Source organism: Anabas testudineus, chromosome 7 (assembly GCF_900324465.2).
Source record: "Anabas testudineus chromosome 7, fAnaTes1.2, whole genome shotgun sequence".
In the NCBI taxonomy this organism is placed as follows: Eukaryota; Metazoa; Chordata; class Actinopteri; order Anabantiformes; family Anabantidae; genus Anabas; species Anabas testudineus.
In genome coordinates, this window is record NC_046616.1 from 13,056,796 (window position 1) to 13,084,204 (window position 27,409).

The following is a 27,409-nucleotide window of genomic DNA, read 5'->3' on the forward strand; positions in this document are numbered from 1 at the left end:
TTTGAGTTTGTACACTGTATTTGTACTTTACCCATCCCTGGTTACTTCTCACAGCAGATTGATACAAAAAAAAAAATCCCAATTACTTTTCATGTTTTATAAAGGCCCAGTTAAAACTGCACTAGCCCTCCAGCAGTGCTTCTGCCTTCTCACAAGTCATCATCCTCCCGGATGACAAACGCGAGAGGTGCTCTTGAGAATTCAAATACCGCGAGAATACAACAGTGACACAGGCGCAAGTCATCGCGATACTATCATCCAGTCGTTCGCCTGAATCCAGCTGGTAGCCTGCTGCCTTCCTTTGACGGGTAAGTGTGAATGAGATGCAAATGGTGAAAATAAGGAGAATACGAGTGTTACATGTGGCTGCGGCACAGTTGTCGCTGTTTTTACGCCTCGTACCTTTTCTGGGTTGATGAGCCGCCGTTAGTCGACGACATCAGGCCGACTGATGCGCTCGTCGTGACTGTACGACGGGATTACAGCACACAAATTGACCCGGAGATTTTTTTTCAGTGCTGAAGACATCAACGCTAGCTGATAGTGCTGCTGCTGGCTAACTACCCTCGAATAATTATCGTGTGAGGCTATAAATGTCTAATTTGGCTCCTTCAGATGGACTCCCTGCTTCGACTGCAGCATCAGCCGTCCTCCCCTTCGCCTTATGATTGATGTCACACTACATGGATTTGCGGCCACTGCAGCTGTAACGGGATATCCTAGCAGATCTAACCTGTGCATTTGCTATAATTAATATAATCGCGGACAGCCATCGGTTCCAAACGCTGATCAATCATTTAGAAAGTGATGGATCCTACAGAGGAAACTGATGCACAGTAGGATGTGGGTGCATTTTGCTGCTAATGTTAATGCACCTCAGGTAATGCTAGTATGGTTGCACAAGTTGGCAGCACAGTTGGCCTGTTTAGAGCCCCTACCATGCAGAAGTACAATTTAAGCCTCTTTACTATAGGCTGTGTGCACCATGCACCATATAAGCTCAGGTGTCAGCTTATGTGTCACATTATGTAATCTGAATTGATTGTTACACTGGCATTTATTAAATTGCCATCAAACAGCATCAAAAGGTGGTTACTGTGCACCACATGAAAGCTGATCCACATAACAGAGATCCAGTATGGCAGACGGTTTCCCCAGTGAGCTGTCAAAGTGTACAGCGACAGCCTTTCAGGTCAGCTGCCTGCGGAGGTGCAAAGTATGCCTTTACTGGCTTTCCTCCGAGTTGCCTTTAAGCTGTAATGAGGTGGTAATGTTGAGAGCCGCTTTTGAAGATGTGCTGTGTCTCACCACGTGTTTTGTTTGTGTGGTTTCTGAATGCGGTTCACACTTTGTTTTGGCTGCTTTCGCTGCTATGTATGGAAAGTGGTGTTTTCAGTTCCCCCCGTGTGACAGTTCTGTTGCAGTTGAGGTGACAGCTGCTAGTCATCATGGGAAATATCTTTGGGAACCTGTTGAAGAGCCTGATAGGCAAGAAGGAGATGAGGATTCTCATGGTGGGGCTGGATGCCGCTGGGAAAACCACCATCCTCTACAAGCTGAAGCTTGGGGAGATCGTCACCACCATTCCCACGATTGGTATGTGAGAAAAGAAATACTGGCTGAGTAAGACAACTCTTTCTCTGAGATTTTCCAGCCTATGTAACTTATTTTAATTCTGTTTTTATTCAGGGTTCAATGTAGAGACAGTGGAGTACAAGAACATCAGCTTCACCGTGTGGGACGTGGGTGGTCAGGACAAGATCCGTCCCTTGTGGAGACACTACTTCCAGAACACGCAGGGTGAGACAGAGCAGCAGATTCCTAAGTGATGCACTGGTTGGCCATGCTAGAGTTAACAAGGCCTCTGCAGTCCTGTGGCAGATCCTGCAGCACATGTTCGGCCCCAGCACCTGAGGGCCTCTGTGACTAATGCTTTAGATGAGGTCATTTGCATACAGCCTCCAAATGTTTCAAATCATTTTTGTCTATTGTCTTAGTCACATGTGAAGCCTCAACAATGAACAAACCTGGTGTAGGAACGTGTTTTTAACATCATGATATTAGTGTATTGTGGGATGAAATTGATTATAGCCCAGTAGAGCTGGTGGTTTTGCTTTGTAATTGTTAGAAAGATGTAAGCTCTCGTCTCTCCCCGCAGGTTTGATTTTTGTGGTGGACAGCAATGACCGTGAGCGAGTGAACGAGGCTCGGGAAGAGTTGATGAGGATGCTGGCTGAGGACGAGCTGCGGGATGCTGTTCTTCTCGTCTTTGCCAACAAACAGGTACAGGCGTCTTTGCATCTCCTCCTGTGTATTCCCTCGTTTCTACCCCTTTGCAGCTGTTTCGCCTGACTGACATTCTGCACCATGTGGTTTTGTCCAGGACCTGCCGAACGCTATGAACGCTGCAGAGATCACAGACAAGCTGGGCCTGCACTCTCTACGCCACCGCAACTGGTACATCCAGGCCACCTGCGCCACCAGCGGAGACGGTCTTTACGAGGGCCTGGACTGGCTGGCCAATCAGCTGAAGAACAAAAAGTGAGGGGTGCGGTCAGTAGTGTGGGGAAGAGCCTGGGTGCCAGCTCCAGGTAGTGGTTACAGTGGATCCATTGTGTTTACATGGAGAGGCAGTGCTGAAAAGCTCCCAGGGGGTGACTCTCAATGGCCTTTCCCCCCAGATACTTCTATGTTATTGCTTTACTTTGATTGATTTCTTTTCTTTGGATCTGTAGTGAGCATTTTGAATTATTTACAAACCAATGGTGTTGAAGTTGACCTGAATGACTTACTTATAAATCAATACATAAATATCAGGATGTAATAGTATAATGTTACTGTAAAGGCATATGTATTCCCCTTCTTTGAAGTCTATGACCTCTAACTTTCATCAACCTTTAATTTGTTCAGAAAAAGTGATTAATTTAGACACATGATGGCAGAGCAACCATCCCTCAGATACTTGATGTAAATTATAAAGAATGTCATAATAGTATAGTGGGAGTACTATTACTAGCTCAGATTACTGTCACCTTGTATAAAAATATTACACAGACTCAGATAAAATTAACGTTGTTCTTTTCTGACCATACAGATGTTTTACCAGCACCTAATTGTGCATTTCAGACTTCAATTTGTCATTTCCAAAAAAAGTTCTACAACTTATTTATTTTTAATTAAGATTTTATTTATTTTATTAAACACAAAACCTGCAGACATATAGAATAATTTCCAGCTTTGTCTACATGTACTTATTTATTTATTCGTGCATTTATTTGTTGATTTTATATTCTAAATGCATAATCATATGTTATTTTTCTCCCTTTATTGCAATGTGCTAAGGCAGCTGACAGAAAAAGAAATCCCAGTGTCACTGTATATTTCCGCTTCCCAATCTGCATGGAGAAATCCCAGTACTGACTCGTTGGCTTATGAAAGCTGTGAACTACTGCAGGCCGCTGCTGTAAATAAAGATTTGTTCTTAGTCGAGTCGCCTGGCTTGAGAAGAGTTAAAGCAGTTTGTCAGGTGTCAGCGAGGTGTGATATCTGAGCTGATACAGATGACTGAACAGGCACACTGTACCAGCTCTGTGACTTAGAAAAATAAAATGCTGCTATTGGCCTGCTCAGTGGAGAGTGGTGCAGCAGAGCATGTGAGTGGCAATATTAGGGAGCTGACATGGTTTTGAATGTTTCTTTTTTAAGTTGGTTTGTGCAAGCAGCTGCATTACATGTCAAAAGAACTCACATTGCTTGTCATCCTGATTTAGTCATCCCTAATTGGCTCGTGACATTATGCTGTGTTTCTTGTGTTAACCGTATCTCTGTGTCCCATGTTGCACAAAATAACTCTAGATGCATTATTGTTGTTGTACAAAATGTAATGTCTGTTTGTTTTTTGTTTTTTCTTGTATTTTTGAATGGAGTATTAATTTATTTTGTATTCAAAGGCAAGTGTTCATTTGAGTGTCGTTTCTTTTAATTTGCTAACTAGACCGGTCTTTTTGAGTGTTTGCAAATCCCATAATTTGAATCTAATAGGTGAGAGGAAGATAATAGCACTGCATCATAAGGCATGTTAATACTGTACAAGATCTGTAATAAAAGTGAATTATAATAGCCTGTTTCCTCAGACTATATCTGTTAGTCTAAATTGCTGCTGCTGGATGGAACGATGCTCTACTGGTAAATGTTATGAATTTAGTGTAAAGTTTACCGAACAACCTTCTAATATGCAAAAGCATGCTTTTCTATGTCAGCGCAACTGTATATATGTTTATGTATTAAGAAAAGTATATCATGGTGTTTGCGTTCAACTTGAAAGTGTTACGCCTGTAGATACTGGGATCAGTGTGTTGGCAGATATGTATAACGGACAGCAGCTTGTGTGTGCGACGTGCCCTCTATTACGTTCAGTTTGGTTGTGACAATTGTTTTTGTGGCCTTATATTTTGCCAGTGATTCATTCCTCTTTGATAACAGGTGTGTATCTAGGATTGTCCAACATTCAAGTATCTCACCCATGACCCTTGACACTGATGCGTTTAAAGTACATACAGTACTTCTTTAAATAATTATTGGTAAACTTTAACATGGAAATGAAGAAAAGCGAGACTGAACACAACATTCCAGCTGATTATGTATTTTCGAGACACCAGAAATCAATGTATTTAACTTAGATGAATAATTAGCGAGAAGAGGAAATAGAAACAACACAAACTGGTGCAATAGTGTTGAAAAAATGATGATTCCTGGCACTGCATCAATACAATCAATAAAAAGACCAAAACACACACTGGCTCCGCCTTTCTTGTTTTTCTTTTTTCTTGTTATATACTGTTGCACACATTGGTTATAATTTGGATCACCAGTGGTGACTTTATAACTAAAAACTGGCAAAGATGAATCTGTTTGCTTTGTTGAGATCTCAGGCTTTCCCACAAGCCTTTGATCAAACACAAGTGAAAGATCCCAGACATGTTTTAATATAAAATATCAAGGTCTGAACTATTTTAGTAGTTCAGAAAATATAATTACTTTACATTACGGTTACTTGACGTTTCAAGTTTGCATATCACGCTTCCTCTCCTCCTGTAACAGATGAATATAAAAACAGACTTTAAAATCAGTCAGTCACCTTTTATTTTGCTCATTATGTCAGTTGCCAGTTAATCAATTAACAACACACATTGCAAACATGATTATTGATCAAGTGGTGGAGATGAGCAGTGAAGGAGCAGGTCAAGTAAGTGGGAACAGCATCGATGTTTGTGCCTTTCTCTTCTGAACTTTCCTAACTGCTGTCATCAAGAAGAAGTTTGGCACAATCTGGTCGTTTCCCTGTGGAATTGCTGCACTTTACACAGAGTCATTTTATCTGAGCCAATCAGAGGTCTATGTTAGGGAGAGTGCTGCTGTGTCTCCAGGGGTGTGACAGCAGTATGTGGGTCAGAGCTTCTCCCAGGGCCACCAGCCCCCAGGGCCCCCTGCAGGACAGCTACAATAGTAGCCCCAGGGCAGATGCCATAGCTGGGATTCCCACCCGTAACCGGGACGCCTTCGCCCAGGGCACAGACACACTGGCAGCAGCCCCACAATCAATTCATCAATCTTTGAAGGGAGTGGCAACTGCAAAAGGCCACAGCAGTCACCCCCACAGCTTGCCTTGGAAGGGCCAGGGCCACCAGGGCTGACACGGAGGCTGACACCATGGTGGCGTTGTGAAAGTGCCAAACTCTGCAGAAACCGTGGAATCATCAGGTTTTTATTGGAGCCACTCTTCCTGACCTGACAACAGTTAAACCCTTCTAGAGAATGTGAGAAATAATCACAAAAAAATGTGTTTGTTTGGCATTTTGGTTTCATTTCCACTGCGATAAAGTACTTTTCTCTTTTTACTCGTTTTAACGAGAAAGAAAAAAGCTTCACACCGACTGCTGTTTATGTAACTGCAGAACTGAGTCAAGTTGTTAAAATATCTCTGGGCTTCCTGACTGCTCTGCAAAGTTTTCCACCATTCGGTTGGTGAGTGGATACATGACAACTGATCAGTTATCAGATGAAATTAGAGATTGTAGCAAAACATGAGAAGGGAATACAAATGTAAAGAACATAATAATGTAGACATGTGTGTAAAACCTCCCATGAGCAGCAGCAGCAGCTCTGTAGTCAGAGCACCAATACTCAGACTCTGTCTCCTCCTGCTGGAAGAACAGCTGCTACTGGAGCGCAGTTCTGTTGACACAGGTTGCTGGATGACTGTGGTCGAGAGGTAGAGTGGTCGCCCAGCATTTAGGGGCATTGTGGTTTGATTCCCAGCTCCTCCTGTTGTGTGTCAAAGTGTCCTTGAACGTGCTACACCTGTAGATATTGGGATCAGTGTAACGTGTGTGTGCAGTGTGAAGTATTTACAATATAATAGAACAGACTACTGTACATATAGTAGTAGACAGTATTTTTTACACCTTATGATGTTTCATTTGGTGTTTTTTGGTTTGTTTTTTTACTTTTGAACAGCAGAGATTAGGTCAACATTGGAATCATGTTTCCATTAGAAATCATTGAGGCTAAATGAAGAGTTAGATTATTTTAACACTATCCACACAAGAATATTTCCAAACAAACAGCACCAGTCTGCTGTCTCTGTCTCCATCAACAAATAGGATTAAGGGCACATCTGTCAGACGCACTTACTGATTTCCATTCATTAGTCGCTGTTCACTGTTCACTCAAAGCTTCATGTTCGGGAATCTTCATTGCTCTGAGGCCATTTTCTCCAATGGCGCTTGTTCTTGTTTTGGGTTCAGAAGTCACTGGACTGTCTGACAATGTGCCCACTGTGACATGCTGCTCCATACGCATCAAAGAAGTGATTAACCAGTTGACAGGGCAGTGGGGACAATAGTGCTCTTCACAGGGAAAACAGTGCAGCCACTCACAGCACTGGGCGAGACACCACAACACTGCAACTACATGCAGCAGCTGACAACATGAAACCAAAATAACTGCACATAAAGAAATGTAAAGGATGAGGCACTGCGATGCACGTGCAAAATGTGTAGATCACATGCACCTGTTTGCTGCATTATAAGCATTATAGTATTAACTTGTTCAGAAGTAAACTTGTTCAGTCAATTAGTCATATACCCTATCATGATTTTTACATGTGTCATCGGTTTTGTGTTTTTTATGTAGGAGCCTATGTCACATTATTCTGTTTTATGTCGTTCGCATGTTGAGTGCAACAAACTGCGCCTGCAGGACGTAGTAAATGACGGACCGAGCTCTGATTGGTCAACTAATCTGGCTCCTGTTCAGACACACGTCCTTGTCTAGGAGGGAAATTCCAGCATCAAAATAAACTGCCACTTGTTGTCTCAAGTTTGTAATTGGCGCAGTTTATCTGCTTATTGCAAACATTAAAGGAGTTTTCGCTTTGACTGCATGATACTGGATCTACTTTTTATCGTCTAAGCTCGGAGGGTTTTCAGTATATAGTTTTAGTGTTTTTGATCATTTACTTCCCACTGGCTGCTCGGAGGACCACGCAGACCTGTGTGATGTGATTTTGTCTCTCTAAATAAATTGGACATCAACATGAACCGGTGGCGACTCACTTTGCTGTGTGTGACATTATCGTGGAGTCAAACATCAGCCCAAACCCATGAAGGTAAGAAGATTCATACCAGAACTCCTAGTCTAACCCGCTTTTATTTTGCATTGTTTTAACTCTGTAGCTATATTTAATTTTAGTGCAGTGTGTTATTTTTCCATGTCGTTCTGCCAATAAAAGTTTTAACAGTAGTTTAACAATATGTTATCACTTTATATGCGGCTGGTGATGAATGGCAGAGTTAAAACGCTTGTAGAGGCTAAATTACATGCATGGATAAAGGCTCAGATGTAAAACTAGAACAATGGTCTTCCTTTAAATCCCCTTATTGCAACACAATATGATGTGTTTTACAGCTGATATTAGGCCAGTAAAAATTTTTTATCAGTGTACAATATATGTGAGTATAATAATATTAATAATATGCTATAAAATTATATAATAATATGTTTATGAACTCATTTCTACTTACAGGTGCCCACAGGAGCAGTTTAATGACATTAATGAACTCCTTTAACTTAAACCTACCACACCAAGTATTATAAAGGATTATGAAATACTTAATAAATATAGGAATAAAGAGATCAATGAAGGGAGCTCTCCGAGATTAGCACATCTACTCAGTGTCAGTATTTACCTGAGAATCAGACAATAGCGATGTGGGTTTCGCTTCCCCGTCTACATGCAAATCTGCATTATTATCCCTTAAGATATTTGTAAAAAACCTCAAGAACTGTCTACTGAGGCACTCAACTTCATTTTAATGTAGCTCGAAGGTTCATGTTTATACCTTTGCATTTTCCCATTGAAGGCAGGATAAGTGAGGCGTTTACTGCTGCAGGTGCCTAATCTTTGCACACAAAGGAGCAGCATCACGGTTTTTGTTGCTCGGTACGAGATGGTGTGTATGTCTCTTTCCGTTCACAATAATTCCTTTCCCTCTGCCAAAACGTCCAGCTCACACATGGCCCATTGTCTTTTTGTATGATCTCAGCAACGCAGACATCTCAGACGCACACATACACACATGCATACAGACAGAACCACTGTGTCGCTGCATCACTCTTCAGTCACTGGGACACACAGTCCACATTTATAGCTTGATTACAATGAGACACTTTGTGTGAGAAAAGCCCTGCTCCCTCCAGCCCCAGGCCTGGACTGCTCCATGTAGCTGCGTTACAGCCTGCTTGTTTTACTCTGCTTCACATGAAGCTATACAGCCAACACAGCAGAACACACAGCACCAGGAAGAATCAGCAATGCCATAAATCCTGCAGAAACAGGAGAGCCCTATTCACCGGTTGTTCAGGTTTACAGGACGTGCATACTATCAGTATTACATGTTATTTATTTATACAATATTAAAATGAATTTGCAGTGCTAGCAATAAGACGTTGAGCTGTGTAATTAATCACAGTGGATAGCTGCAAGTCTTTATCTCTCTTTATCGAAATCACAATATACTTGCATGGCAATGGTGGGAAAAAGAAGATTACTGCATTAAATAACCATTGCAACACTGACAAAACATCATGCAGACTTAGTGTTCACAGTGGTGGATTACTCAAGTAAGTTTCATGTAACTGCTGGGCTTCAGAAATGAGTGTCTTCCCCTTTCACTCACCCCTTAAACACAGGTTCTTATGTTTCTGGCTTAAAACAGTGCTTCGTGCTCATATGTACACTGAACGAGTTCATGTTTTGTTTCATCTGCCCGTAAAAATGTCAATTTTAAATGCAATTTTATTGTAAGAGGTGGGGATAAAAAGCGCAGTCCTTGTATTGTAGAAAAGTGAGAAGAGTTCCACTGATGCTGCTTTAGTGTTCGACATCAGAGAGAGTAGATGCCTGAGACTGTGTCCAAGCTCACTTTGTTTGATTAACATGTTCTTCAGAAAACTCATATTAGCTTCACCTGAATGTAAGAACACGGATTGTGGATTTTGAGCATCACTTCACAGAGAAGTGGACAGAATGAACTTCACTGTGGGCTTGTGAGTTGGAGTTTAGTTTTCCCTCAAACTGAGAGTCACGTGTTTTTTCTTTCCTACATGTGTCAGTGGTGTGTCCTGGTACACAGAACGGACTGAGCTCCACGGGGTCTCAGGAGAATCAGTACAACCTGATTAAGGATCGATATGACGGCTGTCAGATCATCATGGGAAACCTGGAGATCACTCAAATTGAGAGTAACTGGGACTTCTCCTTCCTCAAGGTAGACTTTTACTTCCTTATTCCTATCTCCCTTTGATTGTACTCATAACATTGCACTGCTTGCCAAAATCTGTTAATTCAATTTTTTAAATCAGTCCTACTTCTTATCTTGCTGATTCAAGATGCCACAGAAGTAGAACCCTTTTGGTTCATGTATTGGTGATTGTTTTCTCTCCAGACAATCCGTGAGGTGACCGGCTACATCCTCATTGCTATGAACCACTTTGAGGAGATTCCTTTAGGGCAGCTACGGGTCATCAGAGGAAACAGCCTGTATGAACGACGCTTTGCCTTGTCTGTCTTTTTCAACTACCCTAAGGACGGCTCCAGTGGCCTGCGGCAGCTGGGACTCGCAAATCTAACAGGTGAAGACGGTTAATGGAAAAGTCAGCTGTAGGAAAACAGAAAGATGTTCCTCGTGCAGCTTTCTTGTTGTTTTCTTAAGCATCAAGTGCAAAAAGTGCATGAATTTAGCTTTAATGCTGCAGTCTTGAGATTTTGTTGAGATAAAAACATAACACCTCCAACCAATCACATCATCATAAGAAAGCATGATTTGTACTTATTTGGTAACTGCAAGATACAATATTATTTATACTGGGCAACAGGACAGAACATTGGTATTACTTTAGGGAAATCATCTTTTTAGCTCCATTTCTTCACAGAGATTCTACAGGGTGGAGTACAGATTATCAACAACAAGTACCTCAATTATGGTCCCTGGATCTTCTGGCAAGATATAATCAGGGACAGCAGTGCTCCCATTGCTATCCGGTTGAACGGAGATAAGGGTCAGTGTTGGGATTGTCCTATTCCAGAAATTACAAAATGATCTCTAAAGAAATCTCTTTCCCTCAAATGATCTCTTTGTTTTTCTCTCATCCTCTCTTCTTCTCTCTCAGGCCCATGCCACAAATCATGTGGAAATTACTGCTGGGGGCCAAATGTGAACCAGTGTCAGACCTGTGAGTGTCCAATTGTTCTGTTTCCATTTTTCCCTCTCACTTTCTCTCCATCTTTTGTCTGTCCTTCTTTCTCTTTACTGAATGTAAAAAAGACAGAGAGAGAGATGCACACACAAAGACACAACATGCACATGTTGACCTCTGTTAAACCCATCTCTCCTGTGCGTCTCAGTGACTAAGACAGTGTGTGCGCCACAATGCAGTGGCCGCTGTTTTGGGACCAGCCCCAGGGACTGCTGTCACACAGAGTGCGCAGCAGGATGTAAAGGCCCTCTGGATGTGGACTGTTTTGTAAGTTCCTCTGTTTTTGCCTCTATTTCAGCACAATGTACTGTCAATTAATAAAAGGTTTAATTCCAAACTACTTTGTATTTCGGAAGCAGCCCAAAATCGTGTTAAAGAAAAGTTATGTGGTGGACTGCATGAACAAAGACATGCAAAACTACAGTTATAGATGTTTTACTTTACTGATAATGAACTTCAGCAGAGACTTTTTAACGTGTGTATGTGTACCTGAACAGGCGTGCCGTCTCTTCAACGACTCTGGAGCTTGTGTCCCTCATTGTCCTCAGAATCTGATCTATAATAAGCAGACATTTCAAATGGAAACCAACCCCAATGCTAAATATCAGTATGGATCCATCTGTGTCTCTCAGTGCCCCAGTAAGTAACCCCCGTGTGTTGGTGTGTTTATATGTCTATATAATTTATATTACTCTTGTTCACCTGCCTTGGCGCTCTTTTATCTTTTTTGTAAACCTAAAGAACTGAGCATAGATATGTGTAAACATGATGTTTAATAACAATTAAATAAAGACATAAACAAATACTTATGGAGAAACTTTATTGAAACTGTGTTTGCACAGTGAAGTGCAACTAACACACAATGAAGCAGTGGTATCAGACCTGGCATGTTGCTTTTTTCTAACATGTTGACAGTGGTTCTGTCCCTCTAAAATTGATCTTCTGTGTTCTTCACCTCATTTGATTTTAGCCCATTTTGTGGTGGACGGCAGCTCCTGTGTGAGCGTTTGTCCTCCAGGAAAGATGGAGGTGGTGCGAGAAGGCCACAGGCAGTGTGAGCTCTGCAGTGGACTCTGCCCAAAAGGTTGACACTAAGAAATACTTTCAACGTCTAACACCAGGTTTATTTGTCATTAAAGCTAAATGATGTTGTCGGGTCTTTTCCTGTAGTGTGTGAAGGAACAGGCGCTGAACACAGACAGACGGTGGACTCCAGCAACATCGACAGCTTCATCAACTGCACCAAGATCCAGGGCAGCCTTCACTTTCTGGTTACAGGGATTCTCGGGTAATTATCTGAACAATCTCAGAACACAGCGACGTAATGTACACAGGTTCATATCATGTTCTTATTCATCACAGAGACGCATTCAAAAAGATCCCACCGCTGGATGCCAAAAAGCTGGAAGTGTTCCACACAGTCAGAGAAATAACAGGTTTGTCTTCAGTAGGAAGAGTTGTCATAAATAAACAGGTTAACAATGAATGATTATCCATAATGATGTATGCTAAGCTTCATTTTTTAACGACACATATAGTAGGCACAATATTATGCTATAAGATCCTTAAATGATGATTTTATTCTCATCACTGTGTTTTTTTTGACAGATATTCTAAACATCCAGTCGTGGCCCAAAGAGCTAAATGATCTTTCTGTTTTTTCGAGTCTCACTACAATTCAAGGGAGATCACTGTACAAGTAAGAATTTACATCAGTTAAACACAAGAAACCAACTTGATAAAACAAATAAACAACAATTTATTTAATTGGGAAAAAAAAGTATTTAAACCCTCTGGAAGTCAAGGCCAAACATGACAGGCTGGTTGTTAACACAGACACAGACATGTTGCACATATTTTAAAATTCAAATATTTCTCTTTTTGTCTGTTTTCTTTTTGTCTGTATCCCCCAAATCGTCTAACCAAAGGCGTTTTTCTCTGATGGTGATGCACATCCCTACTCTTACCTCCCTGGGTCTGCGCTCTCTCCAGGAGATCAGCGACGGCAGCGTGTACATCAGTCAGAACGTTAAACTCTGTTACCACCACACTGTAAACTGGACTCAGCTGTTCAGGGGGCGCAGTGTTCGAGTCAACAACCTCAGCAACAACAAGCCACGGGCAGAATGTGGTGAGGCGAGCTCAGGGTCTCAGGGCATAGAAACCAAACTCTACATTATAAATGAAAAGTGAATTTGTTTGAGGAACATTTCTGCAGCAGATAATTGAGATTTGATGCTAATCTTACCTTGATGTGTGTGCAGTTGCAGAAGGCCACGTGTGTGACCTGCTGTGTTCAGACTCAGGTTGCTGGGGCCCGGGGCCTGACCAGTGTGTCTCCTGCAGGAACTACAGCAGAGGTGGCACATGTGTGAGCAGCTGTAACTTCTACGCCGGGTCAGTATTTACGAGCACATTCTTGATGTTGCGTGTGTGTTTAATATATTCCTTCTGCCTAACTGCACTGTACATATTTTTATTGCCATGCCCCTAGAGCTCAAAGAGAATTTGCAAGGCCCGATGGAGAGTGTGTTGCATGTCATCAGGAGTGTAAGCCTCAGCATGGAAAACCAAGCTGTACTGGACCGGTAAGTTCCTATAATTATACAAGGACATTTTGGCCCAGTGACCTCATTTCAACTCTTGCTAGCATATGGCTTTTTAGCCACCCATAATATATACCCATTACTACTATCTTCCTCTTCTTCTTTTCCTTTTGGGTGTCGCCACAGCGAATCATCTGCCTCCATTTACCCCTATCCTCTGCATCCTCCTCACAGCAACTAACTTCATGTCCTCTCTCATTACATCCATAAATCTCCTCTTTGGTCTTCCTCTACACCTCCTGCCTGGCAGCTCCAACCTCGGCATCCGTCCACCAAAATGGTCACAAACGCTCCTCATAACATGTTCAAACTGCCTCAGTCTGGCCTCTCTGTCTCCAAGACATCTGACATGGTCTGTCCCTATGATGTACTCATTCTTGATCCTTTCCATCATCGCCACTCCCAAAGAGAACCTCAACATCTTCAGCTCTGCTACCTACAGCTCTGTCTCCTGTGCCGCTGTCTCTAAGCCGTACAGCATCGCTGGTCTCACCACCGTCTTGAACACCTTTCCTTTCATTCTTGCTAATACTCTTTTATCACTTTATTGCACAAACCTCTTTTCCACACTCTGTTTCTCTGATCCATTGACCCGGGGTACTTAAAGTCCTGCACAGTCTTTACCTCACAGTTTCACTTGGTTCCCTCTCATTCACACGCATGTGTTCTGTTTTGCTGTGGCTAACCTTCATTCCCCTGCTTTCCAGAGTACACCTCCATAATCTATACATAAAAATAATAAAATATATGTTTTCTTATGTTTTTTTTTTCTTTCTTTCTTTGGCAGGGTGCAGATGAGTGTGTAGCCTGTGCCAACTTTCAAGATGGTCCTTACTGTATGTCCTCGTGCCCCACTGGAGTAAATGACGGACAGAAAGGTCTGATCTTCAAATACCCCAACACACAGAGCCACTGTGAGCCTTGTCATCATAACTGTACTCAGGGGTGAGACTGAACTTGGAGTATTTGTTTGTGTTTTCATTTGTTTCATTCCATGTATGACAATAAGGAATCTCTGAAGGCAGAAGATAATGATGTGTTTATCTAATTCAGATGCATGGGCCCAGGATTAAGTAACTGTTTAGGAGCAGAAGGACGGCAAGTCAGTAGGTGAGCGTTGCCTCCTGCTGGTGAATATAATACATGACACTGTGTGTAGGTACACATTACCTATACACTTTGTCATAGATGGGCTGTGTGGTGTATTTCCACAACACTACTTATATGTCTGAACTTCAAACACTGCACTTGAACACCTCATTTTGTTTGAAACATTATTGCAATCAGACATTTAAAAGTATATTTAACTAATAATACAATAACTAGGTTAAAAAACGTGTAAAAAACTAAGAAAAACCTATTTTAAATATTATCAACTACTGCATATTCAAAAGCATACGGTCTAACAATATCATCACATCTCTCATTCACTTTTTTTGCATCTGATTTCTCATTATTACACCTTGTGTCCCCACACTACTATGTCTTTCTGCTTCATTCTACAGTGGTCAAATCACAGGAATAGCTTTAGGTGGCCCTGCTGGCTTGATTTTCTGCCTGGTGTTGTTTTTTCTGGGAATGCTGTACCACAGAGGCCTGGCCATACGTCGCAAAAGAGCCATGAGGAGGTACCTGGAGAGTGGAGAGGTGAGACTTAAGAGACCTTCCAATCCCACAAGCTGCAATAAGCTGCATTTCAGTCGACATTTCCTTTCTGTGAGAAAACAATAATCTGTGAATAACTTGTGTTGTTTTGTTTTTTGGCAGAGCTTTGAACCACTGGGTCCTGGAGAGAAAGGCACCAAGGTCCATGCTCGCATCCTGAGGCCCTCAGAGCTAAAAAAAATAAAAGCCCTTGGCTCAGGGGTGTTTGGCACAGTGCACAAGGTATAAGATGATCTCTCTTTGTCCATTTTAGATTATCTCGTGATTTTTTTAGTGTGTATAGTCCCCAAGCGTCACAGACTCGTGAGGGCTGGTATGACCGCAGATGTGTGTTCAATTTGTCTTAAAGGGATTTTGGACTCCAGAGGGAGAGACAGTGAAGATCCCTGTGGCCATTAAGACCATCCAGGATTCTTCTGGCCGTCAAACCTTCACTGAGATCACTGATGTGAGGATGAGAGCCTCCAACACTATAAAAACATATTATAACTAGCAGCTAATGTATAATGCTGAATATGTTGTGGTGAAGAAATACACAAAACAACAAAATCAATTTAAGCATGTCTCTGTGTAGCATATGCTGTCCATGGGCAGCCTGGACCACCCCTACATCGTTAGGCTGCTGGGTATCTGTCCAGGTGCCAGTCTGCAACTGGTGACCCAGCTCAGTTCACAGGGCTCATTACTGGAGCACATCAAGCAGCACAGGAATAGTCTGGACCCCCAGCGCCTCCTCAACTGGTGTGTGCAGATTGCCAAAGTGAGTCCAGCTGGAGTTACTGATATTTTTCAGCGACCAAATGTTTGATAAACTTCCAGAATATATGGGGATTATTTATGTCTCAGGGAATGTACTACCTGGAGGAGCACTGCATGGTCCACAGGAACCTGGCCGCCCGCAACATCCTGCTGAAGAATGACTACCAGGTCCAGATCTCAGACTACGGTGTTGCAGACCTCCTTTATCCCGATGACAAGAAATATGTCTACACTGACACCAAGGTCGCTATGACTCATTTAGCAACTTCACTTGTTAAGTCACAGTTGAGAGGTTGTCAGTGTCTCTTCCAGTGTGTATTAGTGTGTGTGGCTTGTCTGAAATCTGTCTTCTCATCCAGACACCCATAAAATGGATGGCACTTGAAAGCATCTTGTTTCGAAGATACACTCATCAAAGTGATGTTTGGAGTTATGGTAAGAGGCAGTTTGATTGTTACACAGTGCGTTCCAATAAATAATGTAAATTTTGCTACGGGGAGTTCAAAATATCTTAAACATAAATATCTTTTCTCGGACAGGAGTGACTGTGTGGGAGATGATGTCATTTGGAGCAGAGCCGTATGCATCTGTGCAGCCTCAAGACGTGCCAAGTCTGCTGGAGAAGGGCGAACGTCTGTCACAGCCCTACATCTGTACTATAGATGTCTACATGGTCATGGTTAAATGTGAGTGTAATAAAACACTGCATCAGTATGCAAGTGCATAGAGACATAAATAGTTTACCTGAAAACATTACCTTTTTCTCTTAAGGCTGGATGATCGATGAAAATATAAGGCCAACCTTCAAAGAGCTGGCCAGTGACTTCACACGTATGGCGAGGGACCCACCTAGATACCTTGTCATTAAGGTCAGTCAGTGGTGGATGACAAATCCAGACCCATTACTCAAGTTAAAGGACTTCAAAAATACTGATACTGAGTTCTCTTATAATTATTGACCTACAATTCAATTGATGAACTCATCACCAGAGCTCTAGAATAATGTACTGTTGCATCCCATTTAAGCTTTTTACTTACGTCAATCTATTTAGTTACATTTCACCACTGAGGCATTTTGTGGTTCAGTAAACTGACTAAGACCTCATTCCTTGTTATTCTGTAGCTGGAAGGAAGAGAAGCAGCCTCAGTAGAAATCCATCGAAGAGAATCAGAACGAGGACTTCTGGATCCAGATTTAGACCAGGACGAGGAGGGATTTGAGGACGCTTTGGCTACGCCTCCTCTTCAGCACTCTCCCTCTTGGAGTTTGTCTCATTCACAGATTCATTCTTACAGGGTAATGACATTTGTGCTTGTTTGCTTTGACCAGCCAGAGTTTTTATTTATTTCTTCAGTCAGCAAAATAAACCAGCATATAACGCCTTTTTATCCCTGATGCATAGAGTGGCACCTCCCAGACGGTACCTATTGGATACCTGCCAATGACCCCAAGCCCTGTGGACAGCATCCGCCAGGTGTGACAGACACACAGTCACACAAATGCACACAGTCACACAAATGCATTGTAACAAACGCACTGCCGCTCAATGATCAATTACTGGTTGATCATTGAGCTGCACAGATGATAAAATAGCTATATTTATTTATATTACTACATTTTACTAATATCACTATTGAAATATGTAGAAACATCCAGCAGTGTCAGTGGTAGATTCATTTTAATCTTATGCAACTTTTATTTTGGAAATAAAAGGATTCGTTATTCTGAGCTGATGCATCAGTTTAAGTGTTTGCACCTCTCCCTCAGCTGTGGTTTCAGAGGTCCCGTCTGAGCTCAGTACGGACGCTGCCAGAGAGGTCAGAGGTCAGGGCGAGTGGCAGAGGGGCAGAGTTGAGCGAGGAAGGACTGGATTCGCAGATTGTGAGTCTTCACAGGGCCAGATTTGGCTCTGAAAGGAGTAATCCTCGAGTACCCATCAGCCGACACAGGAAGCTCTCCACAGCTTCAAGTCCATCCTCCTATAAGGTGTGGGCAGCAGATGAAGAGGAGGAGGTGGACCACTATGGCTATGTCCTGCCTGGCTCACCTGTCAGTCCAGAGAGAGGTAAAGCTGTAAAATAGGAGCATGGTGACTTGTCACATCATTTGTTTGACTGGTTTATTGGCTTCTGGAAATAACTGTTTATAATCATATCATAAACAACTAAGGCTTCTTCCCTGATCTTCTGTTTTCTTCTGTGCTTTCTGTCATGACTCACAGTCTCTAGACTCTCTCATTCTGGTCGAACAAACTCAAGACTGAAGAACGATTTGTCTCTTCTGATGATAACTCCCTCCCAGGAGTATGAAATCATGAGCAAAGAGCCTTCCACTTGCTCAGACAGAGATGGGTCATCACAGGCAGCTGCCCTTTCAGTGGCACTTTGCAGTAAAACATCACCTTTACCTTCTCCAACATTCATGGCTTCATTACCTGTAGAGTACACACCAGATGTGGACACTCTGACATCCAGCTCATATGTTAAGACCGAGCAAGTGCACGAGGCTTGTGAGGGGACAGTGGCAGAACAAAGAGATTCCACAGAGAAACATCAACTGACTGGGGATTGTGAGAGTGGGATCAGAGCTGTGGAGGACCAAGGGACCGGACGGTATGAATACATGGATATCAGACGATTCGACTCGACAGAGGGAGAGGATCCAGCATGGGAGAGACGTGGGAGTCAAACATCTGGAGTAGAGAGAGAAGAAACAGACAAAAAAGTGGAGGTGTTGAAAAAAGGACACAAGGCTGAAGAGGTAGAAGAGAAGTACCACATCACAAGTCAACAACCCACACTTCAGGGGAATCTGGGCAGCATGGTCATGCCCAGACCAGATGTTCTCACAGCTGGTGTAGAAAAGGTGGAGGAGTATGAAGAGATGACCACATCTGGAGTGGTGAGCAGTGGGTGGGAGCAGGCAGACTACCAGAACCTCCCAGTGATGGGGAGGGCTGTTTGTGAGGAAATGGGCAGCAGCAGGTGTGCAGGGATTCAGGGATACATCAAGGTTTGTGCTGGCATGGGAGAGCCTGGAAGCAACACCTCATTTGACAACCCGGACTACTGGCACAGCAGACTTTTCCTCAAACCAGATGCTGTACGAACCTAATAATGTGCACTGGGACAGAGACTCGGTGACAGTTGCCTTAGTTCCTGTCATACATTTGGTTAATTTTGTATTTTTTTTCTCCAGTTCCAGTATTCAACAGCATGTGAAAAAAAAAACACATTTGAATAAAATATTTTGCTTTTATACAAAAGAAAAAACATGTTTTTAGCTGGTTTAAAGTTGTGTTTGCCCATAAACTGTGTGGGGGAAGCAGTAATAGGAATATAAAGAACCTGTGTGAATGTGTCACTGTCAAAATTTTCTAATTGTGTAATTTATGGCAGTGAGAAGCAGTTCCTATTTCTGTAGTGTTGTGTAAAATTTATAATATGAATTAAATACATTTTGTAATTTTTCAGTCATTTGTGTCTTTTATTTGTGTAGAGCCGCCTTTTACATTGTCCTGGGGTGTTTATGAAATAAAACAATATACCAACTAGTATAGTAGTACTATAGTAATATTAGAAAGTTTGCCTTGTTTATTGTTTATTGTAAATCATCATTGCTGTTAGTAAGTATTATTCTCAGAGGAAAAATGAGATGGAGGCAAGTGAACGCATCAGTGACGCACTTGCGCGCGATTTGGTGAGAGGGACATCAAAGATGAAAAGCGAAACAATAGTAAACATGAGCGCGTTTCCGTTTTCGTCCAAATCGAGTTTGTGGGGCACTACACTGCTAATTTAGTATAAAAATCCCACTCGCTGTAGCCTGTTGAATATTAAAAACAAAACATTTAATGCTGTCAACTGTCCGGTATAGGTGTAATTAGTTCTCATGCATTGATGTTTTAGCAGCGTTTATTGATTTAGTTTAGTTGGGGCGATATTTTGGTTACTTTCATTACTGATTACCAAGAAGCCACAGTAATATTTTCACATAACTTGTTTTGTCCGTTTTAATAGTTAAAGTAATTATTGTTTTCATAAAAAAAGCCAAATATTTCAAATACGCTATTTAATGTAATTCCTTTTTAGTAGCCAATTTGGGTTTTTTCAGACAGTTAGTCAGACATGATAAAACACTTAAAGATCCCTTTTAGTCTGACAGACTATTTCTATTTTGTGACCTGTTCGAGATTTTGATCAGCAGATTAATCGAAGATAGAAAGACAGTCGCAGACATGCAGTGAACGCAGCAAGCTGGACCGGGAACTATCTTGACAGCGCAGCGTGTCTTGGGCAGCAGGCGGGATCTAGCGGTCGGACGCTGCCGGGTGAAGTCGGAGCAGAGAGCAGCGTGGTCCGTCCTGAGACTGACTGACTGACACCCGCCGGGGAAAAAGTTACTCTGAGTTCACGGACGAACTGCCAACATGTCTGGAGATGACGAGACACAGGAGCAGACCATCGCCGATGACTTGGTGGTCACCAAGTACAAGATGGGAGCCGAGATTGCGAACCGTAAGTGAAAAGCAGCGTTAAGGCGCCGTTTCGACTCAACGCTTCCTAAGTATCAGGATCCGTCTGATGTTAGCTAGCAGTGTCAGCTACCCTGGCTGCAGCTGTGCCATGTGCTGCAGCAGTGTCAGCGATAGATCGTATCACAAAGCGGCTATTAGCTTCAAACAAACACATCGCGTATTATGTAAATAATTAGGCAGAGTATTTATTTATTGTAGGCCGTATTTGTTTAGCGGCGTGTAGCTGTCACATTAGCCCGGGGAGCTAGGTTGCTATGTGGCTTTACTGTTAGCTAACGTCCCTCACTAGCAAATGTTAGCTAGCTGTAAGTGCTAACAGATAACAATGACCTGTACAAAACGGGGTTGTTACAACCTCTCTCCTCTCTGACACTTAACGTTTACTGTGAACTAAAGCTAATTAAAATCCAAACAAAATAAAAAGGCAACATGAGAGACTTGACTCCATAAATGGGTTAAAGGGTGTAATTTAAGGTCACAATTAGAGCAAACAGAAACCAGTCAACACAGCCAGTACTGGGGAATTGCGTTAAAGGTAAATAATTTACAATACTCATAAAGAATGAAACACAGTCACAAACTTTATGTAAAGTCACCAACATTAGTGATTATAGTAGAAGAAGTTGAAGCGGTGCAATATAATATTTGCTAGGCCATGTTAAAAGGTAACGTTATCTGTTTTGTGTTTTTTTAAACACACAAAATTAGTAATGCACATATACTGTCGTTCCTCCATCTAAAGAGGCTTTTGAAGTACAAATACTTTATCATACGTGCCATTCATTCACACTTGTACCTGACAGTCACACCTGTCTGTTACCCAGTACAATGTTTAGTTATAATATATACTGTAGGTGTAATGTACCTGTCTGTCTGCAGATTGAACAGGTGACTACATAAAGTTATTATACACATTATAAAACCACAATATAACCAGTTGAATTGAGCTACATTAATTCTCAAGTAGTTCTTCAAACTGTAGACACACAATCACTGAAATACCATTTTAACAACTTCATCTCCTGCTAAAGTTTACGGAAAAGGGAAAACAGTATGAAGCAGCAGCTTTTTGGCCATTTTAACCACGTTATGACTCTTTTTATCTTACCCTGCAGAGGCTCTGAAGACGGTTGTCACTGCAGCCACAGCTGGAGTCTCTGTGCTCAGCTTGTGTGAAAAGGGAGATGCCTTCATCATGGCTGAGACTGGAAAAATCTTCAAGAAGGAAAAAGATATGAAGAAAGGTAAATAGGGTGATTAATTTGATGCAATCAGTGTGTCAGACTCAGCACTGCCTCATTTACTCTCCTCTCCTCCTAGGTATCGCTTTTCCTACTTGTGTGTCGGTTAACAACTGTGTCTGCCATTACTCCCCTCTGAAGAGTGACCCTGACGTCATACTGAAGGATGGGGACCTTGTCAAGATGTAAGCTGCTGAATTTATGCCTGTTCATCTTGCGTGCTACATATATTGTAGTGTGTATTTCATTTGTACTGCACACCTTCTTTATCTTTTGTTTTCCTGTTTTTGTGCAGTGATCTTGGTGTTCACGTTGATGGCTTCATCTCAAATGTGGCTCACAGCTTCATTGTTGGGGTGACCAAGGTATGTTGTCATTGTTATGCTAACTGATTTATTCAGGTAATAGTCATTTGTGTTGTTGTAATTTACTTGATTACCTTTGAGAATCCCACCATTAAATCTCGTGATCCTGTGTTGCTTTAGGACAATCCAGTGACAGGGAGGAAGGCTGATGTCCTCAAAGCCGCTCATCTCTGTGCTGAGGCTGCCCTGCGTCTCGTCAAACCTGGAAACCAGGTAGCTCTCCCGCCTTCACCACTGATTACTTACAATCACTGTACACATTTCTTTGAATAATAAGTGTCATTTTGTCTCTTCTATCAGAACACACAGGTCACAGAAGCCTGGAACAAGATCGCAAAGTCATTCAAGTGCTCCCCTATTGAGGGTGGGTGTTAGAGAACATTTAGTGCCTTCGGGCTCAGTGATTCCAGTGGTATACAAAGTAATTTGAAATGTTTGACTCGCTGTATTCTGCGTGTAAACAGGCATGCTGTCCCATCAACTCAAACAACATGTGATTGATGGAGAGAAAACTATCATCCAAAACCCGACGGACCAGCAAAAGTGAGTTCACTCACAAAGTGACCTGATGAGTGCTGTTTTTTTACCGGAGGTTGATGATTTGTTCTGTTTCTAGAAAGGACCATGAGAAGGCTGAGTTTGAGGTTCATGAGGTGTATGCAGTGGATGTACTCATCAGCACTGGAGAGGGGAAGGTAAGATGAAGTTTGGTCTAGATTTGTTTTTTCTGCGTAATTTTAAGCATTTTATGAAGGCAAATATTTATTAATGTATGTTCTCTTGTGCAATTCAGGCAAAGGATGGAGGTCAGAGGACCACCGTTTACAAACGAGACCCCAACAAGGTATACGGCTTGAAGATGAAGACATCTCGGACGTTCTTCAGTGAGATGGAGAGACGTTTCGATACAATGCCTTTCACTCTAAGGTAGATTTCTTTTCTTTAAATCAGATATTTCCCTTTTTAACTCAGCTTCACCCTCACATTTGTTATTTCTTTATCTTCTCAGAGCGTTTGAGGATGAAGGAAAAGCGAGGCTGGGTGTGGTGGAGTGTGCCAAGCATGAGCTGCTGCAGCCATTCAATGTGCTGCATGAGAAAGAGGGTACGTGGAACAATGACGGATGTAATTAAGGGCTTTGGTGACCCTTTTATTGATACGTAAACACAATGAAGTGCATTCTAAAGTTTGTTGAAAGACTTCTCGTATACTCAAGTTTGTAGAACAATAGCACGGTACAAGATGTACTGGTAAAATTATTTGTTTTTTGGATGCAGGTCTTACTGTAATCCTGGTGAACTCTGTTAACTTGTGTTCCCCAGAGGTTCTTTAGTCCTCTTTACATGTTAACAACTGTACTGGACTCAAGTTGTTAAGTTGTCAAGTTGAAATTACTTTAGATTAACAGAAGGAATTGTGATCTCAAATGATAGTTTGATCCAAAATTTGCTGGCATCTAAGCAACAGACCAAAATCTAAATAGGTTTGATTAAATCAAATCACATGTCAAAGAAATCTCTTACATTTGATTGACAGGAACCTACAAATGGTGAATGAACTTTACCTAGGTAAAGTTCATTGACATTTGGACCTTATCAACTGAGAAATTTAACGTACAGATTACACACCAACAACTGTTTAATGCAGTTACCCTCTCGTTGTTCAGGTGAATTTGTAGCCCAGTTCAAGTTCACCGTGCTTCTCATGGCCAACGGACCTTTGCGAATCACCAACAGCCTCTTTGAGCCAGAACTCTACAAATCTGAGCATGAGGTGGAGGATCCAGAGCTGAAGGTAAAATGTGTTTGATGGAAGACATATTTTATGAAAAGCATGCTGTTTGCTGTCTTGGCATTTTGAAAACCATTATGTGTTGACATTTGTGTTATTCTACTTGAGGTTATGAAATTCATTTTCTCTCTCTTTCTCTTTCTCTCTCACACACACACAAATAAAGGCTTTGCTTCAAAGCTCAGCCAGCCGCAAGACTCAGAAGAAGAAGAAAAAGAAGGTGAGTTACAGAGCAGTGCCTTCTTATTACACAATCAAAATACAGACTCTAAATGTTTTTTATGAATTTAAATCTTTTTTTTATTATTATTAAGGCTTCAAAGACTGTTGAGAGTGCAACAGGACAGGCCATGGAGACAGAAGCTGCAGAATAAATTTCACTCTCCTTGAAATTCTGATGACCCAAAGAACAGACGTCACTAATCCTTCTGTCCCAGCTGTCTGAGGCACTTGCAGGCATAGCTGCTGTGAATACCTCTGAATCAATCTGATGTCAGTCTGGGATGATGCTGCTCCTAAATTCTGTCACTCCACTTCCAGCGCACACACACATACACACACATTATATATGTCCCCAGTAAATATTGCTGTCCTTGAGACAGCCTTATTCTCTTGACATCAGACATTATTCTGCTGCGGGAGAGGATATTTTGTGCAAGAGCATATACTCACTGGAACATTGAGCAATTCGACTGACCTTGAGCCTTCGCACCTTTCTCCACAATAACTATAGTGAAAAATATGGAAAATGAAATTAGCTTGACAGAGCGGCAAAGGATGATGAATGCACAATACTGTTTCAGTGTAACTGTGGCATTTAGGTAACTTTCTTGAGGGCATAAACCTGAAGCAATGCTTCTAAAATGAGCGTTAACTTGTCGAGGGAAGTAATGTGTAACGCCTTTATTGTAACCTGATTTCCAATGAATTTCACTCAATTTCTAAGCATGACAACATTAGTTACATAACTGATGAATTCAGCATATTTACTGCATTTATACTACTCTTGCTTAGGTCTGTCTACTAGTACATTGTGTATACTTCTAGTTACTCAGCTAACCATTTCGGAAACTAACATTAAGATCTACCAGTTGAGTGAGTTAACTAGTAAAATGAGAATTTGCTTTTTCCAACTGTGGATGGTCCAACTTCTGCAAAGCGTTTGGCGTTCAGTCTACTGGTGCCACCACTGAGTCTTGACAGTCTGTGTTTACATAAGAAGTCCATACCTGTTAAATATATGGATGCTTTTGTAAAACAAATCCCACCTTCAGAGACTATTTTTGGGAACATTAAAAAACCACCTGACATCATTTGTGTTTGTGTCATTGTTCTATGTTCTGTTGAGTGAGAAGTGTCATGAATGATGAATCACTTTCCTTTATATATTTTACTGGTTTAAAAACAACTTAAAAATAGAAATGTAATTTATTTTATTCATCAAGCACATGCCCAATTACATGATATTTGACAAAGGTGTTGCTTGGTACAGAGGCCTGTTCACTGGGAATACTGAGGTCATGTATAACCCAAATAGTTATTTGGATTTTTCATATTTTATTTATTGGCATAATCTAGTTTCTGTAGCATGAATTTATTAATTTTTTTATGTGAAAGGTCAAAATACAATTTCAAAGCCTTGAGCAGTGGGATGGGGAAAATTATTTGGAGGCAATAAACACTCAAGCATCAATATAATATGTTGTTGGACTAAAAGTGAGAATACAGGTGTGGCTTTTTATGTTTGAAACCAGATATAAAAATTCCAAGGGCATTATGTCAGTGTCTAGATAGACAGACAGATCTAAGGGGCTGTAATTAAAGACAACGAAGAGAAGACCTCAATCTTGTTTAAATGTATGTGGGAAACTTCTGATTTTGATTATACTTTTGTAGGGTGACCTCAGACAAGCACTTTTCTACACACTAGACACCGTTACATCACCTGTTATGTTCTAACTGGTTGCTATTAAATATTGTTAGTAATAGAAGAACAGATATTATAGAGTTACAAGACCTTTCTGTTCTTAGTGTTCCTTCGCTTGGTTTCAAAATTATTTTCTATTACTAATTATATTATTGTCTGTGCTTGCAAAGTAGTTTTCATTAATTGTCTTCTTAAATGAATTCATGTTACTTTACAGAAGGGCCTTATACCTTTTTTGTAGTTTATATTATGGTGATTAAAAAATAACTGTACTAAGGATTACTCTATTTCTGTATTTATTTTGAACACATTTATGAAGTCATTATTTAGACTGTAGTAAGTAGAATTTACAACACAGACCACTGATATCTGCTTTGTATTATTAAATCATAAGTGGAGCAACTGACTTTAGGCCTCAGCAGATGCGAAGCATTTTCTGTTTCACAAAACGCAATTTCCCATGATTCATTACGCGCTAACGCTGATAAATTCGTCGTCGCTAGATTATGACGTCCTTCTTAGAGACGATTCCATAGCGGTCGGTACGTGAGTTAGCTCTTGCTATTACAATCCAAATAAATCATCTTCATTTTAAACCAATCGACCTAATATTTGACAATTTCTCTTCTGTTTACAGTCGTCCCGTTTCGACATGAGGGCTAAGGTTTGTGTTTCATGTCTGTATAATTCACTAATCACTGCTTTTCGTGGTGCTAACACTAGTTAGCATGCTGGAGCCACTGGTTTGTCGTAACACGTCTTTTAGCATTCAGATGTAAAATGTGTTCTTTTGCAGGTGTTATGTATGTTTTAGTTTAATCGTGTATAGTTCGAGCACGTTTCCTCAAATGCATAAACTGAACCATAAAGTAAATTTATGTAATTTCTTTTCCGCAGTGGAGAAAGAAGCGCATGCGCAGGTAAGACTATGTGCAACGCATGTTATATTTGCAGACTCTTGTACCTTTTTCTTTGTAGCTGTAATGTGACATTGAGGCAAGTCCCATTTTAATTTAAAAACAAAATAATTGTTTTTGTTAAATTAAGTAATCCAAGAATATTATGCAAGGTAGTGTTAATTCAGATAATATCATTTTAATATACTGCTAATGAGCATTGAAATTATTGACTTGTATGTTATATGTCAGTAATACCTTGGCTATAAAGCTATCTTCCCCGCTGTGTTTTAGCCATACTGGAAGGATTTTCCAGCCTGATCATGAAACAAGCATGGCATAGATTTTCCTTATACTGTTGGTTACTTATGCCTTTGTGAACCCTGCTGATACCTACTGTCGCATCATGTCAAGCTTTCTTCACACTGTTGCAAAGGCTTTTCCCATAACTGGGTATTATGATTACTTTGTAGGCTGAAGCGCAAAAGGAGAAAGATGAGGCAGAGGTCTAAGTAAACGCTCCCCTCCCCCATGGCTGTGACATCTCATCATGTTGCCAACCATTAGACTGGTGAGCACAGCTGGAGATCCAGGACCTTCCCGATGTAAAGTCCGAGGCTGGTGGTGTACATGTCAACCCGAGGCAGCGTGGCGGTGGCAGCTGACTGAGGCTGGAAAGCTGATTAAAGACCTGTTGGATGTCAGGCTTTTCTTCTGGGACATTCTGGACACTCTGTTCCTAATTCCTCAACTTTTGTCATTTATTGTTTATACTGTGATTAAAGGTTTTGGTTAAAAAAGAA

The 27,409-nt window shown here is 41.3% G+C and overlaps 3 protein-coding genes and 1 long non-coding RNA gene across 4 annotated transcripts; all 4 read left to right on the forward strand.

Moving 5' to 3' along the window:
* The first annotated feature begins 241 nt into the window (after window positions 1–241).
* arf3a (ADP-ribosylation factor 3a) lies at window positions 242–4,784 on the forward strand. Its single transcript, XM_026366859.1, has 5 exons — window positions 242–308; window positions 1,414–1,596; window positions 1,690–1,800; window positions 2,159–2,283; window positions 2,384–4,784. Exons 2-5 carry the CDS (start codon window positions 1,449–1,451, stop codon window positions 2,543–2,545), a joined length of 546 nt encoding a protein of 181 aa, XP_026222644.1. The 5' UTR covers window positions 242–308; window positions 1,414–1,448; the 3' UTR covers window positions 2,546–4,784.
* A 2,758-nt stretch (window positions 4,785–7,542) lies between these two features.
* Window positions 7,543–19,243, forward strand: erbb3b (erb-b2 receptor tyrosine kinase 3b). Its single transcript, XM_026368536.1, has 28 exons — window positions 7,543–7,669; window positions 9,676–9,830; window positions 10,008–10,194; window positions 10,495–10,620; window positions 10,732–10,794; window positions 10,967–11,085; window positions 11,316–11,457; window positions 11,789–11,902; window positions 11,989–12,106; window positions 12,181–12,254; window positions 12,427–12,517; window positions 12,747–12,949; window positions 13,083–13,215; window positions 13,313–13,406; window positions 14,212–14,369; window positions 14,478–14,534; window positions 14,930–15,071; window positions 15,192–15,311; window positions 15,439–15,537; window positions 15,664–15,849; window positions 15,936–16,091; window positions 16,208–16,283; window positions 16,388–16,534; window positions 16,620–16,717; window positions 16,972–17,145; window positions 17,252–17,323; window positions 17,617–17,914; window positions 18,071–19,243. The coding sequence occupies exons 1-28, from the start codon at window positions 7,597–7,599 to the stop codon at window positions 18,961–18,963; spliced, it is 4,368 nt and encodes a 1,455-aa protein (XP_026224321.1). The 5' UTR covers window positions 7,543–7,596; the 3' UTR covers window positions 18,964–19,243.
* A 926-nt stretch (window positions 19,244–20,169) lies between these two features.
* pa2g4b (proliferation-associated 2G4, b) lies at window positions 20,170–25,096 on the forward strand. Its single transcript, XM_026368537.1, has 13 exons — window positions 20,170–20,366; window positions 21,502–21,630; window positions 21,707–21,812; window positions 21,923–21,992; window positions 22,113–22,205; window positions 22,293–22,356; window positions 22,457–22,535; window positions 22,609–22,687; window positions 22,786–22,919; window positions 23,002–23,096; window positions 23,659–23,786; window positions 23,950–24,003; window positions 24,098–25,096. Exons 1-13 carry the CDS (start codon window positions 20,279–20,281, stop codon window positions 24,155–24,157), a joined length of 1,179 nt encoding a protein of 392 aa, XP_026224322.1. The 5' UTR covers window positions 20,170–20,278; the 3' UTR covers window positions 24,158–25,096.
* Window positions 25,097–26,195: 1,099 nt separating this feature from the next.
* Window positions 26,196–27,409, forward strand: LOC113166741. The gene is made up of 4 exons (XR_003299234.1): window positions 26,196–26,252; window positions 26,348–26,374; window positions 26,608–26,630; window positions 27,080–27,409. It is a non-coding gene; the product is annotated as an uncharacterized LOC113166741 (long non-coding RNA).

Excerpts from the sequence above, each read along its gene's own strand:
- erbb3b (XM_026368536.1), top strand. The coding sequence starts at position 7,597 with ATGAACCGGTGGCGACTCACTTTGCTGTGTGTGACATTATCGTGGAGT. Across the intron at positions 11,903-11,988 it reads CAGTGGACTCTGCCCAAAAG|TGTGTGAAGGAACAGGCGCT; the intron begins GTTGACACTAAG and ends CTTTTCCTGTAG. Across the intron at positions 17,915-18,070 it reads ACCTGTCAGTCCAGAGAGAG|TCTCTAGACTCTCTCATTCT; the intron begins GTAAAGCTGTAA and ends CATGACTCACAG.
- pa2g4b (XM_026368537.1), top strand. The coding sequence starts at position 20,279 with ATGTCTGGAGATGACGAGACACAGGAGCAGACCATCGCCGATGACTTG. Across the intron at positions 21,631-21,706 it reads GGAAAAAGATATGAAGAAAG|GTATCGCTTTTCCTACTTGT; the intron begins GTAAATAGGGTG and ends CTCTCCTCCTAG. Across the intron at positions 21,813-21,922 it reads GATGGGGACCTTGTCAAGAT|TGATCTTGGTGTTCACGTTG; the intron begins GTAAGCTGCTGA and ends GTTTTTGTGCAG.
- arf3a (XM_026366859.1), top strand. The coding sequence starts at position 1,449 with ATGGGAAATATCTTTGGGAACCTGTTGAAGAGCCTGATAGGCAAGAAG. Across the intron at positions 1,597-1,689 it reads CACCACCATTCCCACGATTG|GGTTCAATGTAGAGACAGTG; the intron begins GTATGTGAGAAA and ends GTTTTTATTCAG. Across the intron at positions 2,284-2,383 it reads TCGTCTTTGCCAACAAACAG|GACCTGCCGAACGCTATGAA; the intron begins GTACAGGCGTCT and ends GGTTTTGTCCAG.